This window comes from Pristis pectinata, chromosome 8 (genome assembly GCF_009764475.1).
Source record: "Pristis pectinata isolate sPriPec2 chromosome 8, sPriPec2.1.pri, whole genome shotgun sequence".
Taxonomy (NCBI): Eukaryota; Metazoa; Chordata; class Chondrichthyes; order Rhinopristiformes; family Pristidae; genus Pristis; species Pristis pectinata.
Window position 1 is genome coordinate 85,093,265 of NC_067412.1, and position 17,983 is coordinate 85,111,247.

At 41.4% G+C, this 17,983-nt stretch overlaps 1 protein-coding gene across 6 annotated transcripts in view; it reads right to left on the reverse strand.

Moving 5' to 3' along the window:
* The window catches only part of LOC127573618 (serine/threonine-protein kinase PAK 3), a 186,836-nt gene that overhangs the window by 46,931 nt on the left and 121,922 nt on the right, over nt 1-17,983 (reverse strand). For 2 of the 6 annotated variants that reach the window (XM_052021997.1, XM_052021998.1), the window contains exons 4-7: nt 13,140-13,293; nt 10,262-10,318; nt 8,567-8,623; nt 5,165-5,202 (exon numbers count right to left, since the gene is read on the reverse strand). In XM_052021997.1, the coding sequence (XP_051877957.1) occupies nt 5,165-5,202; nt 8,567-8,623; nt 10,262-10,318; nt 13,140-13,293 (306 nt within the window). The remainder of the gene's footprint in view (nt 1-5,164; nt 5,203-8,566; nt 8,624-10,261; nt 10,319-13,139; nt 13,294-17,983) is intronic. The other 4 variants (XM_052022000.1, XM_052021999.1, XM_052022003.1 and 1 more) reach the window with 2 other exon arrangements.

A 17,983-nucleotide genomic window follows, 5' to 3' on the forward strand; every position in this document is an offset into this window, starting at 1 on the left:
CAGCTGGTATCTTTTCCCCCAGGGTCAAAGTATCTAATACTAGGAGGGCATGCATTCACAGTGAGAGGGGGAAAAGATCAAAGGAGATGTACAAGGCACCAGGGCAAGTTTTTCTTTTAATATAAAAAAATGGGTGCCTAGAATACATTGCCAGAGACTGTTGTGAAGGCAGATACAATACAGGCATTTAAGAGGCTCTTGAATGGACACATGAATATGCAGAGAACGGAGAGATATGGACCATGTGCAGGCAGAAGGGATTAGTTTAATTGGGCAGAATTATTTTAATTGGTTTGGCACAAAATGGTGGGCCGAAGGGCCTGTTCCTGTGCTGTCTTGTTCTATGTTCGATGAGTGGGTCCACATCCCTAGGAGGATATTGAAGTTTTATTTTTATCTAGCTGTTTTATACACCAGGTGAAAAAAATAAGATGCTGGAGGAACTCAGCAGGTCAGGCAGCATCCATGGAGAAGAGCAGATGGTCAATGTTTCAGGTCAGGACCCTTCTTCAGGACTGAAGACAGGAAAAAGGGAAAGCCCAATATATAGGGGAGAAAACAAAGCAGTGATAGGTGGATGAAAGAGAGGTGGGGTGGACACAAGGTGGTGGTAGGCAGATGCAGGGGAGAAGGGGAGAGCAGATCCATCAGGGGATGGGTCAAAGGTATGGAGGCAGGTGGCATATAGGGAGGGGAGGAGAGGAAAAAGAGGAAACAAAATCAAGTGGAAAAAAAAAAGAGGCTAGGAAAGGGAAGAAAAGAGGCATGGTGGGGGGGTTGGATTACTTAAAGTGGGAGAATTCAATGTTCATTCCATTAGGCTGCAAGGTCCCAAGACGGAAAGTGTGTTGTTCCTCCAGTTTGCGTTTTGACTTCTCCCGGTGGTGGTGGAGGCAGAGGACAGACGACAGACATATCAGTGATGGAGGGGGAGTTGAAGTGACTGGCAACAGGGAGATGCAGTTATGGACAGAGCATACGTGTTCTACGAAACGGTCCCCTAGTCTGTTTTTGGTCTTGGCAAAGTAGAGGAGGCCACACTTGGAGCACCAAATGCAGTAAATGATATTGGGGGAGGTGCAGGTAAATTTCTGCCTCACCTGAAAGGACTGTTCAGGTCCCTGGATTGAGGTGATGTGAGGGCAGGTGTTACACTTATGGCAGGGGCAGTGGAAAGTCCCTGGGATGGGAGTGGGATGGGTGGGGAGGAAGGAATGAACTAGGGAGTCATGGAGAGAGCGGTCCCTACAAAAGGCTAAAAGGGGTGGGGAGGGGAAGATATGCTTGGTGGTGGGGTCCTGTTGGATATGACAGAAGTGGCAGAGAATGATGTGTTGGATACATAGGCTGGTGGGATGAAATGTGACAACAAGGGGGACCATATCCCTGTTGGGTCTGGGAGGGGTGGGGGTGAGAGCAGAAGTGTGGGAAATGGCAAAGATGCCTCTCTCTCTCTTTTCCCCCGCCTCTCTTTTTCCTCTCCACTCCTCCCCCATGCTGCCTGCCTCCACGTCTTTGACCCATTCCCCGGTGGATCTGCTCTCCCTTCCTCCCCCAAACCTGCCTATCACTATCTCTATACAGGTATCTCTATATCACTATACAGGTATCTACCTATCACCACCCTGTGCCCACCCTACCTCCCCCTCTTTTATCCACCAATCACTGCTCTGCTTTTCCTTCTTATATACTGGGCTTCCCCTTTTCCTATCTTCAGTCCTGAAGAAGGGTCCTGACCTGAAAAGTTGACTGCCTGCTTTTCTCCACGGATGCTGCCTGGCCTGCTGAGTTCCTCCAGCATCATTGTGTTTTTCCTCTAGATTCCAGCATCTGCTGTCCTTTATTTCTCCTGTTTTATATACCACGAGTTTATGGAGTATAATTAATTGTTCTCTGTCCAAGTACAGTGATGATAGGGGACAAGTGACAGGAAATGCATCATGCTCCCATCAGCTTGCTTGCTGTAATTAGATCTTTCTTGTTCATAATAGGCAGCCAATGTCATTTGCAGTCAAACGTGTTTGCTGGATGACAGTAGTGGCTTTGCAAATGCCCCCTGCATCTCAGGTTTGACACAGCCTTCAGTTTCCTTATGAAGACTGCTTCTGCCCACGCACTTCAATCTATTGTTTTTCTAGAATTTGAAAAATCTTCTAAAGAGGTAGAAGAGCCTAACAATCCTTTTGATTCTTTTGTCTATGTTCTAACAGCCCAACTATCAATCCATGATACCAATCATTTAAAATGAAAGAATAGGTGCATCGTGAAAATTGATGCATTGGTTAAGTTATTTTATGTACTAACAATCTCCACTAATTTGAAACCAATTAGTTAAAGCCCCTGGAACTAATCTTTTCTGTTGTATATACTGGACTATCCAGGTAATTCCAAAGGAAGTATCCATTTTGGAATGAGGGGAATACAAGATGTTGGTACAGTTGTACATGTATTCCACACTGTGATGGGAGGTTTAGGACCTAAAACATTAACCGTTTCCCTCTGCCCACCAGTTGTGTGACTTGCCGAGTATTTCCACCACTTTCTGATTTAATTTCAGCCTTCCAGCATCAGCAGTACTTTGCTCACGTATTTCAGTCTGCTTCCAGAGTTTCAAAAATAAACTACATTCCTTGAGCATTGTTTCCTTTTTAAGAAAAATTAATTTATTCAAAAATACTTTGAAGGAGCACCAAGACTAATACCTAATGCACTTGTGAAATTCCACACAGCCTTACAGCCAAATATCCACAACTGAAATAAAAACAGAAAAATTGCTGGGAATACTCAGGTCGGGCCACAGCTGTGTGAAGAGAAACAGAGTCAACGTTTCAGTTAGAAGGACCCTTCATCAGAATGGGGAGGTTGTCTCTGAATAAAATCAGGATAGCCATGGGGATAGGCTGTAAACAATAGAACATGGACAAAAGAACATTGACAAGAGAGTGTAAGAATTGAGAAACGTAGAACAGGATGAGGTGTCTCACAGGTCACTGCAAACAAGCGGAGCCAATATCGCAGCTGGACAACTGACAACAGAGAGAAATTCAGATATTTCTGGTAACTTGATATTGGCTCAGCTCATTTGCTTTCTTCCCTCTCTTAGTTCCTTTTATCTCTGGGGGTGGAGGACATGCCAACCTCTCCTGCTGGGCATGTTTTCCTGTTCTGCATTTCAGTTCCCTCATCCTGTTATCTATGTTCTCACTCTCTAACTGCTTCCATTCACTCATTGACCAGATCACCTTGTTCTACAGCTTATTCCCATTACCACCTTAGTTTTACCCTATCAGAGACATCCCCTCTTCCCCACCCTCCTTGCAGTTTGACAAGCTTCTTCTGTCTCCTTCCCAGTTCTGCCTAATAGTCTTTGACCCGAAAAGTCAACTCTTCTTCCCACGGGCATGGTCTGACCTGCTGAGCATTTCCAGCATTTTCCATTTTTATTTTAGATTTCCAGCATCTGCAGTTTGTTTTTGTTTCTTTTTATCCACAACTGACTCCAGAAATTTTAATGGGGGGTGGAAATCAGATCAAATGGAAAAAAGCTCAGGAGAACAAAGATACAAAGGATCTGTGCTCCTTGGGCAGACTCCAAATTTAGAATTAAAAGGCACATTAGTTGGAAGAAAAACAGAGTTATAATTAAAAAGCAAAGATTAACTGTTCCCATGGTGATCATCACCCAGCAGTGAGTGACTCTTGCACATATTTGCAGTACTCCACTTGACTTGAAAAGAATCAAATTGCTTTTTCCTTAGCTCCCTAAATATGTATTTTGATTCTTATGGCAAGAAGAGTTCAAAAATTACCCTAATTTTAATCCCCAGTGCCTAACATGATTTCACATATGATGATGATTCATACTGGCCTTGTGCATGTGTTGCTTTAACTGATTCATTCCTCTACACTCCAAAAGGGAACCTATGGCTCAGGCCTTCCCTTACCCAGCCACGTTGACCTATTGTTGTCCGTTCACCCAAACCCCACTTCTACCAGTGAACGTGTCTCCTGACAATCACATCTTCTGTGTCCTTGGCCAGGACCATCTGCTTCACTCTCCTGACATCCTTTTTCCAGCCCGACATCAGGACACTGGAATAAAAACAGTCAAGTCTGGCAGCAACAATGCCCCAGAATCAAAGGGATACTCACCTGAAACTTTAATTGTTTCTCACACTGCTTGAGCTGCCAAGCTCTTTCCACATTTGCAGGCTTTATTTCACTTTTCCAGCATCTTTGTGTCATTGCTATTTTGACATGGAATTCAAGTGGGAGTTGGGGCTGACATATTGAAATGAGCCCTTTCAAGTTAAAATAACCTAAACATTGATCAGCCTGATACTCACCCCCATTGGGAGCTAATATTGCTGTGCATAAAAACTAGAGGAAATCCCTGGTTATCTACTCAGAATTTTACTGCACTGAGAGCAAAGAAATCTCCAATAGATATGCAACACCACTTGTTGGGAATGGAACCTTTTTCAATTCACGTCAGCTAGTATTAAAATGGAGTATTTTGGCTAAGTCATTAATGAGTTTCATGTTGAATTCATCTCTATTCCTCTTAATCCCAACTAAATTAGTAGCCCCTATTGCTCCTATAGGAGAGTTCCATTTCCCACATGGACACCCTAGGACTTTTCCGAACAAGACTGATGTTGTCAAATTTTTGCCTGAGTCCTTACTCCAAGACATGCTTTGAGACAATTTTAACCCTCGAGACCATTAAATTTGGAGATTTGCACCATTATATTGCCTTGTTTAAATGAGAACAATATTTTGCTAGAACCCAATGGTTTTAACAAGATCTGTAATCTCACCACTTTTTCCTTTATTACACACAACTGCTAAAGATGTTAGTACTAGATTCACACAAAAAGAATGACCTTTAAGATAGTTTCCATAGAGCCACAGGTGACCAAAGAATCAGGGGCGAGTGCTTTCAGGAGAGAACAAGCAATTGATGAGGGTGGAGGAGGGTGGGGAGGAGGAAGAAACCAAATAGCAGAGTAGAAGATCCACTTATCTGCTAGAAATGATTATCTGCAAAACTCAAGAGTTCCATAAACAGAATAATTAATTTGGAATTTACCAACTTCCACATGTTATTTGAGAGGACAGATACAAGTTAGTTAATCAGCCTTTTGCTTGGTTTCATACTCACCAGAGCATTTCCTGCTATGTATCCATCAGCTGGTTTATCTGTAAAGGTTAAAAAATATATTGCATATGTAGATTCATACAATAATTATTGTCACTTTTTTCAAACCACACAATATATTCTACAAATACTTCATTATCTTTGATGATTGATCCGATTTTCAAAATCACATGAGAAGTGTTTTTAGAAATGAGAAATAGTAGTTTGGCCCAAGTCCATCTCTTTTTAGTTGATCTCACTACAGTCCTGAATCTTGCCTTGCTCCAGGAACACATCTCACTGCCTTCAATGGCCTTTGTAACACAGAATTTTACAATGTTTTGCATATCTCAAAATCCCCTTCTTGGTTTATTTGTCCTCAGATGTGAGCTCACTGTATAATCAGTATTCACAAACAAAAGCTACTGTTATCAAGCATAAGCTTGCAACATTTTTGATACTGAGGTAAAAAGAAAGGTTACAAGACTGTTCAGCTCTGGAGTTCGATTTTCTTCCCCTTATCAATCTCTTATCAGTGAGGTTGCTTGGAAATTTGCTCTCACATTAGTTACTCACTTTATGTCATTTCATCTATCAAACTACTGTGGTTATTTTGTTGTGACAGCACACTCTGTACTGTGATATTTCTGATACTTCAGTGCATGCTATGTACCTTAATTAAAAAGAAATTAGTGCTGGCTCTAAGCTTGGAGTAAACTAACTTTTAGACTATTGTTTAAAAGTTAATTTACTCCAAACTTAGAGCATGGACTATTTTGAATTGGAAATGTCTGCTTAATACTGCCTCAGGGTCACGAGACTCCATTAAATCACATGGCTTAGATTTTGGTTTCAGTGTCAAGAAGAGTTTCAAAACAAAAACAAAACTCAAAAACAAGCCAGGAAGTGCTGATGTTTGGTTATTCTCACAGTATACAACTTAGTAGTTACTGAAAATTAAGTGCTTCTCATGAAGCTCTCACCTGGTCTGTATGTAAATTCTAATGAGACACTCTTCCTTTTTTTCCCCCCACTCCAAACCTTAATTCTCCTTCCTGAAGTAATTACTTGCAGTTTCACTTGTTTCTTCAGCCGTCCAGTCCCATATTCAAGTGTTAGTCTTGATGTGGGAACCTTGGCAATGAGTGAAACCACCCTTTTACGACAAGGATCTTCCCAGCTCGACGTATTCCACTCCTTCACCCAACTGCCCTCATCATTCACCTTCCAGGATGGGTAGTTGATTCATAATTAGCAGAATTAAACCAGGCTCATTTTCTTTATTCTCCCATTGAGGACATGGAGACCAAGTATATTGCTCTCATAATTATTCCTGTTGAGACTGATTAATTCACCAAGTCTTTGACTTTCAGTCTGAACTACAGGTGGTGGCACTGATGGCTGCTCAGGAACTAGGTTCTGGGATTACCTTCCCGACTTCCTGCTGCTCTTCAAAACCTTTTTGACCCTTTTGTCCCATACTTCGTGTTGCTCAGTGTCAAATTTTATTCAATAAACCTAATGTTAATCTAATAATCTCTAGCAATGTTCCTATCTATTAAAGTATTTGAAAGAACATAGAACACTAGAGGACAGTACAGGCCCTTTGGCCCACAATGTTGTGCCGACATTTTAATCCTGCTCTAAGATCTATCTAACCCTTCCCTCCCACATAGCCCCTTATTAAAGATTAGATGGAGAAATAGAATTTCCTCTGATGGGCAAATCTTGGACATGGAACATAGTTTTAGCACTAGAACGCTCAAACGTGATGTCAACAAACACTTGTACAAAAGCAGAAATTAGGAAAGCTCCTTCCTAAAAAGCTGTTGACAAATGGATCAAGTGAAAATTTCAAAACTGAGATTGACAGATTTTTGTTAGGCAAGATGCAAACTGCTCTTTTACATCTCAGACTCATAATAAAATGAATGAATAAAATGAACAAATGGGCAATTTGACCAAACTTCAAAAAGGTACAAACTGGGCAGCTTGGCAAACAGACCCCCTGGTGGACCTTTCTGAGACCCCTCCCTGTGCTTTTAACAAAAATCTTTTGCAATTTTCAAACAGGTACTAAACTCGGGCAACAGCTCGCAAGATGGAAAATTTGCACTTACTATCAAGCACTTTCAGCTACAAAACAAATGCTTCCTGGGTTATTATCACCAGGAAGCAAAGTCTGGGGAGAGGAGCAACTAATGAGAGATTGGACAGAGCAGCGTGCACTCTCAGCAGGACAGGTGGGATGCTGCCACATTAACCATCACCATTCATCTGCCACCAGTCATATGTAGAACTGACAGGGTTCAGAATTGCTATAAAAGCACCCAATTTCCCCACCAAAATTCCAAAAGCTTCCATGTGAAAGCTAATCACTTAGCTTGTGTCTCAAGAAAAAGAAAAATTTGCTTACTTGTCAACTATAAGTACAAGTCTAGAATTTTAACAGATCAGTACACCTTTCAAGTTTCCTTTCAGGGAAGCTAAGTGACAAACACAAAATAGAATTTGGTTTCCATTGCACATTGGAGGTTTCAAATTTGAACATGTTCAGTTCCTCAAAAACTGTAATTTCTTCAATTGTGTCAAAATTGGAATCTTAAGAATATTATAACTCCTGGGGATGATTAATCATATACATCTGAACTTTGTATTTGCATATTTGAAATGTGAACAAGTTATCTAGCAAGGAAGGATCAACTGTACTATGATATCCTCAAACACAACAGCAGAGATCAGCAAATACAATGTGGGTGCTTACCCGGGAACCCATACTCCCTCCAAAGATCACAATGGAATCCAATAATTTGATCCATACAGCTCCCCGCCTAAATAAAGACTGCAAGGGAATCCGATGGACATGGCCCTTTCCCCAATCTGCAAGGGAATTCTATGCTCATGGTTGTCAACCAAAACACGTGCACATGCAGCCTCCCCCTACCTGCAGCTGCAACAGATCAGAGGCATCCCTTCCGACGCCACAAAGCTTAGAAACATTTTGTGTACACATTGACCTTTATGGTTTCGGCATGCCTAAAACAAAATGTTAGTGGGATGCAAATCATGGATATGCTGAGCAGACCCATTAAAAATTATCTGTGCATAGAACTTTCTGGCAGGGTGCAAAATCTGATCCCACATATGTCGAGATCTTGTGTCTTTCTATAGACATGAATAAAATTCTTTGGAGCTATCTGAATGAATCCAAATTCAGTTAATTTTTTTTTTAATTTCATTTTTTGTTTCCAAATTAACTTTGCAGAGTTCATGTTTGGATCAGTCAGCATCAGGACTGTCAATTTGGCACTCATCCCTAGGGATTCCCTTCTGCCTTTTTCCCCCCTCAGTTTCATATCCTGTCACCCAACTATCTACTTGTCAATTTCAAGTCAATGTCATAGATTCAAAAATCAGGCAACCAACCAGTTATCTCTGTGCACTTGTACTGCTTTAGAAGGGGGACCATCAGAGAATAGACTGCTGCAATAAAATTCAAACAGCTTTTAAATGAAAAGTGATTGGAATGAGAAATTACAGAAAGTCTCATATGTATATGCTTGATATAAATATTTTATTGATTACTTATTTCAATAAAGACATATAAAATGACTGAAAGGAATAGAGTTTGCAGGAATGGGAACATGGGAAAGGGACTGGGAATTTGGCTTTAATCAAAGATCTACCTCTAAAATTTGTAATTTACGTTGAATCCATCAGTTTAAATAGAACTATAGCCTATAGCAATATCGTCTTAAAGTGATACCACCTTCATCAAGATGCATTTAGCAACAGTTTTTCTTTGCAAGCAAGTGACACAAATAATGCAAATCATATCAAAATTGCCACAATGTCCCTCAGTAAGTGGCATCATTGTGGTGAAAATGCAACATGTCTTTTGCCTCTTCTAAGAGATTTTCCCATCACTTCTCTGCAAGGCTGTTGCCTTAAAATAGTTGAAAAATAAATCAGTGGTGATGTCTGACACTAAAATGCCTTCAATGTGTATACACAATTTATTCCGTAATCTAGCCTTCTTAAAAAAAAATTCCAAACACCATATACATCATACAGTGCTACAGATCCAACACCTCTGAGCTGTCACCTTGATTACATATTCACTTATGCCATATTCCCCCTTCCCTCAACACATCCATTCTCCAACAAGATTAAATGTAAACATTTTAATAAAAATTCCAAAAAACTCCAAATAACAGGTTACAATTAAATTTGATAATACTATGCAGCCAGGTTTAGTTTGTATAGTTTTTTTCTCCCCCATGTAAACACTCAAACAATTCTTATAGTTCACTGTATTCATTCACTGAAAGATAAAATTGCATGCACAGAAATTAGTGACGGACTGAACAATTTCTACCTTTGTAATGGAACACAATGACCTTACTCAAGGCAATTTACTTCTAGCTATTATCCTGAATACAACTGCCATCATTCTTACTCCAGGCATCAGAACTAGCAATTGTTGCCCTGTATGTAATATTTATATTCATTGAAATTCCCAGTAAAGCATACTGTACAATTTCTTGACTTAATGTGCTCCTCCCACCACATTACATTGACATGTGGGTCATTTTATAACCGTGCATTGACAAAATGAAAGCATGTAGGCGCAGTAAGAAGGCTGTCTGCAAGTTGATGAAATAATGATACCTACACAGAAGGTACAAATGAACAATGATGGGCTCAAGATGCCATTTAGAAACAGTGTGTCATGATGACTTTGGGCAATATGAAATCAGCCACCCATTGGATCTTTCTTCAACTCCATGGAAGTCAATGCAAAGGAAAATCAGGAGAGATCTATTACAGGCAGCTGATGCAATAATTCCTGTTACTGGCCAAAGTCGTCATCACCCTTAGAGTCTATGATTTGAAGTGCAAAAGCTGCAGGCCTTCAATGATACAAACTTCTACTGTCAGGTGGCATGGCAGTGTAGCATTTTGGAACACCAACACTTGATGCTACTCAGGGGATGAAGGTGCTATCCCCGTACTTTTCTGGATTCCTCTAATTCCTTCTGCAAAGTGGAACCTCAAAAGGGGAAAGGGGAGGGAAGAAACAAGCAGAAGAAGTGAAGTGATTGTAGCACTCTTAAATACCTCTTACTGGTTGGTACAAGAGTGGCACAGAGGGAAGCCTGGGAGCAGAATGTAAATCTCACCATCGCAGCAAAAGGACAGAGAGAAAAAAAACAATAACAATTACAGAATAACAGCGGCTGAAATCTTTGTTTTCACTAACTTTAGCAGAAATGCAATTGCAAGTATGAAGTAGCAGAATATTGTTTTACATTCACATCTACTCCTTTAAAATCAACCAATACTGGAACTTCAGATCTAAAGTTATTCAAAAATTAAGGCAGTGAGTTTACACACCTGAATTAAAGTCTGTCCAGGGATGGAAGCCTCACACTGCCACCCATGAGGGACCTCTAGATGGTCTTTATCCAGTTCATAATGAGTGCAGGCTCAGAAAAATAAATGCCTTTCAGTTAAAGAGGCAACGCTGATTTGGGTGAAAATGTAGCCGTCACTATAACTGACCCTAACTACACTACTAGGTTCTTATGAGGTTGGCCAACAGCTACTCTGTTTGGCATGATTCAGGAATACAGCATCAATAATGGGTATTGTGGTGGCAGTAGTGGGACAGGGGGCAGTGGGGCATGATGGGAGGGGAGTTAGGGAGATTTTTGGTTGGTTTAAAAAAAACTGCAAATCTGATCATAAACATTAGTATTCTGTTACACTTTGAAGTCCAAAGAAATTCCTCCTCAGTGTCTAAAGTTGAAACATTTTTCAGTCCATTGACACAATCCCAGACTGGCAAAGACAGAATTTCCCCAAGAAAATCTGACATTCAATTATTTCTTATGTTTATTTCTAACTTACTCCGACACACCACTTCTACTGCACTGAATGTATTCATATTGAGATGGAAGCTCAGTATTTTGAGCAAAACATATTTACCTCAATAACGTGTTAATAAATGGCATGTAGCTGAAATAATCCAAACAGTGGAGCACACACGAGCATAACCTTTTCATGAGAACTGCTTGCTAGGTTCTTGGTTAGGACTGCTAGCAATATAGCAAATTCCCTTCATGCTCACAAAACCATCACTAGGACTTGCAGAAACTGTCTTTCAGTTAACATGTTCTCTGTTGCAACCAGCACAGAGTCTGAATGAACGTGGCAGTTGAAGTTGCACACCAGCCCACAGAATGAGCCAAAACGTAATCATATCCTGAAAAAACCCTCCTTAGTTGTTGGAAATTGTTGTTGGCACAGTAGCGTAGCAGTTAGCGCGACGCTATTACAGCGCCAGTGATCGGGGTTCAATTCCTGTCACCGTCTGTAAGGAGTTTGTATGTTCTCCCGTGTCTGCGTGGGTTTCCTCCGGGTGCTCCGGTTTCCTCCCACATTGCAAAGACGTACAGGTAGGTTAATTGGGTTTAAAATGGGCGGCACGGACTCGTTAGGCTGGAAGGGCCTATTACCACGCTGTAAATAAAATTATCTTTTTTTAATCAATAGAAAGCTCCAACCATCTTCACATATCTGACTGTAAAACTTAAAAAACTTTGTTTTCCCTCATCTTCCCACCTTCTTTTACTTCCCTCCTCTTTCGACCCTCACCTCCTCTCCAGCTTTTTTCCACCGCTCACATTTCCTCATTCTTTCCATCCTTTCCCCTTCTCCCACTCCTCCAAACTCGCAGTCATTTCATCTTTTCTCCTTTGCCCTCTTTTACTCTCCCTCCCCAATTTTCTCCCCAATTCTTGTCTAATGCTTCTACTCCACCCACTCTCACTACATTCTTCATCTCCTTTCCTGCTCTGTTCTCAATTCTTCCCCTTTTCCCAATGCCCTCCCAAATCACCATCCCTTTCCCTAGTCTCTTATCCCAGTCCATAATCACTACATTCTTCATCTCCTTTCCTGCTCTGTTCTCAATTCTTCCCCTTTTCCCAATGCCCTCCCAAATCACCATCCCTTTCCCTAGTCTCTTATCCCAGTCCATAATCCTTTTCCTATTCTCACCCTGCCTCACTCTCCTCATTTAGGATGAAGTGATGGGGGGGGGGGGGGGTTAAAAAATTACTGACACAATTCTTTCACCCCCCCCCCATCACTTCATCCTAAATGCCCACCTTCCTCACTTGACCTCGCCTCCTTTCCCCTCCCATCTACTTCATTTCTTCCTTAGTCCAATTCACTACCACTTACTTGCCTTGCTTATATTAAAAAAGTGCCTTGGTTTTGGAGTTTCTGTGTGTAACACTCCCATCTACTTCATTTCTTCCTTAGTCCAATTCACTACCACTTACTTGCCTTGCTTATATTAAAAAAGTGCCTTGGTTTTGGAGTTTCTGTGTGTAACATTGGGAGTAATTGACTGGGATATATAAAATTTTAAAATACATGCTCATAATTAATTATTTGCTACTTTTCCAGAGAAAACCCATTAATGGGATAGAAATTTGTCCTCAGTTGCTTGCATTAAATGTGCATGCCCTTTCCCCTCAGCTTCTGAAATTCAGTTACATGGAAGTTAACAGATCTGAATTTGAAGCAGAGTATAACATCCATATACAACTACATTGCATGTAGCATATGTGACAGAGGATGGATTTCTATCCCAAAGTATTGAGTATAATTTTGCAGAATATTACAGATTCTCAGGTGTTAGGTTTAAAGTTGGTGTTTTTTCCTGCACCACACTGCCTTTCCACAACAACTGTTCAGTCACTAAACAGAAAAAAAAACTGCATTCAATAGGTTACAGTCAAAAAACTTATAGTTTAAACAAGGTCAGTACAAAAATTACATGTAAACAATATTTGGCAATGAGTTTCAAGACTGGTTTTCAATCTTAGGGTACTATAGACATCTAAAAGCTGTGCATTCAAAATCTCATGATCGCATTTGAGGTTATTCTGAGGGATTTTACACAAGGGAGATTACAAGTCCTTACCTCCAGAGGTGAAGCTCATATATTTCTGATTATTAACAGTCTCTTTGGAATCGTAGAATTTCAGGACATCCAGAACAGCCTGAGGGTTTTTCTTTTGCTCCAGTTTAGTGATATTGGATGTCTGTAGGAGTCTTGCCCATTGCTCAGGAATGCCCTAGTTGAAAGGCAAAATTAAAATGCATTAAATAGCCAAAAATCAAAGAGAGCATTTGATAAACTCACCAGATGCTAGGAAACATGCATCTGGTGAGATGTTGTTTCATTCAGTCAGTAAGCTCATGACATGCAGGACAAGATGGATGTGATGCCTGCTTCATTCACATCCCATGTTTTATTTAATCTATTGATTGATGAAAATTTATTCATCATGAATTACCTTATGTCCTGTTGGATTTGTGGATAGTTCAGGGGAGCATTGGAGGAACTACGGAGAGGTATGATACCCAGCAGCTCGACACAGGCAGAAGAATCTCCAGCACCCTCCCACCCCAAACCCCATGATGGCTTGACCCAATTCTCCTTCTTGCATGTCTTCAAATGGAAGCACCTTAGAAAGTACTTGCCTTTGTAATGATTTCCTGAAGTCTGTGCCATTGGGAGCTGGAAATAGAAATAAGCAGTGGCTGGGTTGCCGAGGCAACAGCTTCCAGTTGCAATAAAATGTGAACTAGCCACGAAGGAAATCAGTACAATGATAAGTCCAGTGGGAGTTGCAACTTGTACGACTTCAGCAGCACCAAATGCATTATGTACACATTAGTCATTGAGAATCAAGTTTCTCTCAAGGTGTTATCTCAAACCAAAACTGGTTAATTTGGAAAGTGATCAGATTCTTCTTAAAAAGGTTAACTTAAGCATCAGCTATATCAAAGCATCACCAGGCTCAAAGCCCACACTTCAGTCACAATTGGTGGTAGTGCTTCTGGAATAGTTGGGGGAAAGTTAACTGATCATTGTCTAGTAAGCAGCACCGATAATTTGAGTTTGTGGATGCCACAAGGTCAGGAATGGCCTTAAGTAGTGAAGGTCTGATGATTGTAGGAATGCACAAAACCACATAAAGATCAACTGCATCTGGAATCATTCTGCATTGAAAGGATCAGGCAGAGAGATAGATAGAATGGAAAACCTGCCTCCAATTGCCTCCTCTTCAAGAAGGCAAGACCCAAGATTGGAAGCCGGGCACCTGACCGCCATCTGAAATGGGAACAGGATGAAAGTGCACAACGTAATCTGGGTGCAGGAGAATCTAGAAGAGTTTAAACACACGTGCCCAGAAATTGGATCTATTTGCATGTTTTTTTTAGTGTGCTATTGTGTGCACATTCAAAACACTGGTGCTCATTTCCAAGTTGATTGGCAACCATCAGGAAATTGGCCCAGACACTTCTTGGCATGACCCACTTTAGTACATCTGATGTTTGCTTGGCATCATACACACATCAAGTAATACCATCCAATGCACAATGACTGTTTCCACACTCATTGACATAAACAGATGATCAATGGTGTGACTTGCATTTTCCACTCAGAAAAATAGCAGCAAACCTTACAGTAAGTTACACTGAGATGAATTCAAGCGTCCCTCAGAGGGACACTAATAGTTTGTCCTTGGTCTCTGCCAGACTTATTTTTTTTTATTGTACTCCACTTTTGTCCATAGGCATATCTGACAATGATCGCAGCATCTCTTCATCATACACCTCAGTGCATAATGCTGCTCCTTAATTGGCTTGTAATTCACAGGGGCTTGGGGCCACCCGTGGCATGGGGAGGAAGAGTGGACCAATCAGGCCAGATCATCACGAGAGATGCCCAGCTACTTAGGAGAAGGCTGTACTCCCCGCTTCTCGGCAACCTTCCTAGTAGTCAGTGCAACAATAACCTGGCAACTGCAAGCTCTGTGGGCAATTACAGTCAGGAAACATGCAAATAAAGTTACATGAGATGATATAGGGAGAAAACTACCTAAATGATTCTTCCCCCCGACTGGGTTTTCACAGGTTCCCCCCGGTGAAACTTGGTGCTATAGAAGTTCCTATTTAATGTACCAAACAAGGGTGAACTCCAAATTTAAGGCAGCAAAGATTTCCCTCCAATAAATTCTAGCTTCATTATAAGCAATTTAATCCATAAATTGTGCAGGGAGTTAAAACAAATACTCACAAGAACAATTTTGCTTTATAAGCTGCCCAACTCAATTTCCTTCCCACTCCTTACCCAATCTACTGAGAGAAGCATGATTGAAAAAAATACACAGTAACATTTGCCTCAAAGATGTTGCCTGCTGGAATTCAGCTTTACAAACACTACACGCATCTCATTTCTGTCGCTAACCTCAGAACTTTGCATCTGAGGTATTCTCAATTGTTAAGACTGGCACTGGAGGACCCAGGATCAATCCTGACCTCCGATACTGTCTGTGTGGAGTTTGCACATTCTTCCTGTGACTGCTCGAGTTTCCTCCAGGTGCTCTGGCTTCCTCCCATATCACAAAGATGTGTGGGTTGGTAGGTTAATTGGCTGTTGTAAATTCCTGGTGTGTAGATGTGGGGGAATTCAGGGATTTTTGGAGGGGGGGGTGTGGGGAAGGAGGGAATTGACAAGAATGCTGGGAGAATTTAATGAAAAGGCATTTAATGTAAGATTAGTGTAATGGGTGCTGGATGGTCAGCACAGATTCGATGGATCGAAGGGCCTATTTTCATTGTTTATATCCTTCATCCCCTGCTATTAACTATAGGCAGAAGATGAAGGTCAGCACCAAACTAAATTTCATAGTGACCAGTTTAGCAGTTCATTATCTTAACAGATGGTACTTGTAATGGTCAAACAAATGGACTTGTCAGCCCCAGTTTGTGTAGCTCAGTGGCAGGGGAATAATCATTTTGTCAAAGCCATGCATTATTACACCCTGTGCATTGCCAGCGTCTGCTGTATCCAGGGAGATTCCGTGGATATATATAGACAGTTGCATATGATCCTCCCTGGCCACAGGAGTGGTACCAGAGGATTGGAGGACGGCAATTGTTATTCCTTTGTTCAAGAAAGGTAATAGGGATAATCCTGGGACTTATAGATCAGCCAGTCTTACGTCAGTGGTGGGCAAACTATTGGGGAGATTCTCAGGGACAGGATTTACGAGCATTTGGAGAAGCATAGTTTTATTAGCGATAGTCAGCATGGCTTTGGGCAGGGGTGGGGGGGGGGGGTCATGCCTCATGATCCTAATTGAGTTTTGAGCAGATGATAAAACAAATTGATGAAGGTAGAGTGGTGGATGTGGTGTATATGGACTCTAGTAAGGCACTTGACAAGGTTCCCCATGGTAGGCTCATCCAGAAAGTCATGAGGCATGGGATCCATGGAGACTTGGCTGTGTGGATTTGGAATTGGCTTGCCCATAAAAGGCAGAGGGTGGTAGTAGATGGTAAGGATTTGACCTAGAGATCGGTGACTCATGGTGTTCTGCAGGGATCTGTTTTAGGACCTCTGCTTTTTGTGATTTTTATAAATGACTTGGATGAGGAAGTCAGGGGGTGGTTTAGTAAGTTTGCAGATGACATGAAGGTTGGAGGTGTTGTGGATAGTGTAGAAGGCTGTCAGAGATCACAACAGAATATAGACAGGATGTAGAGCTGGGCAGAGAAGTGGCAGATGGAGTTCAATCCAGAAAAGTGTGAAGTGATACATTTTGGAAGAACGAACTTGAAGGCAGAATACAAGGTTAATGGCAGGACTCTTAGCAGTGTGGAAGAACTGAGGGATCTTGGTGTCCAAGTCCATCAATCTCTCAAGGTTGCCACAGAAGTTGATAGGGTTGTTAAGGTGGTGTATGGTGTGCTGGCCTCCATTAGTCGGGTGACTGAGTTCAAGAGCCACGAGATAATGTTGCAGCTCTATAGAACCCTGGTTAGACCACACTTGGAGTATTGTGTTCCATTCTGGTCACCTCATTATAAGAAGGATGTAGAAGCTTTAGAGAGGGTTCAGAGGAGATTTATCAGGATGCTGTCTGGATTAGAGAACATGTCTTATGAGAAAAGGTTGAGCGAGCTAGGGCTTTTCTCTTTGGAACAACACAGGATGAGGCACAATTTGACAGAGGTGTATAAGATAATGAAGGGCATAGATAGAGTGGACAGCAAGCACCTTTATCCCAGGGTGGCAATGGGCAATACCAGAGGACATCAGTTTAATGTCAGAGGGGGAAAGTTTAGGGGAGATATCAGAGGTAGGTTTTTCTTATTATAAGTACAGAGACTGGTGGGTACCTGGAACACATGGCTGGGGGTGGTGGTAGAGCCTGATACAATAGGGACATTTAAAAAACTCTTAGATAGGAAGAAAGAAAGAAAAATGGAGGGTTATGGGCTATGTTGGAGGGAAGAATTAGATTGATCGGGGAGTAGGTGTTTATATAGGTCAGCACAACATTGTGGGTCGAAGGGCCCGTACTGTTCTATGGTCATCTTCCACAGTACTCATATTCCAGTAACAAGTGGACTGCAGTGAGGTCATTTACCACAGTACATAATGACCAGAAAGCTAGAAGGGCAGCACTTTCACTTGTAACACACTGGCCATCTTGCAAGCTATGTTTCATTTTTCTCTTTTCAAGAAATGGCTAGTGAAAATGTTCCCTCCATTTCTGGGGCTACAGACTTATTAACAAAAACACACATAACCTGGTATATGGTGCACACTTCTGGTCTCCATTTATAGCAAGTGCAGGAAAGGAGTGCAGTGAAGACTCACCAGACAGGTTCCTTGGATGGTGGTCACACCACATGTACACTTGGCTTCCATTCTCCAGAGTTAAGAAGAATAAGAGATGCCTCATT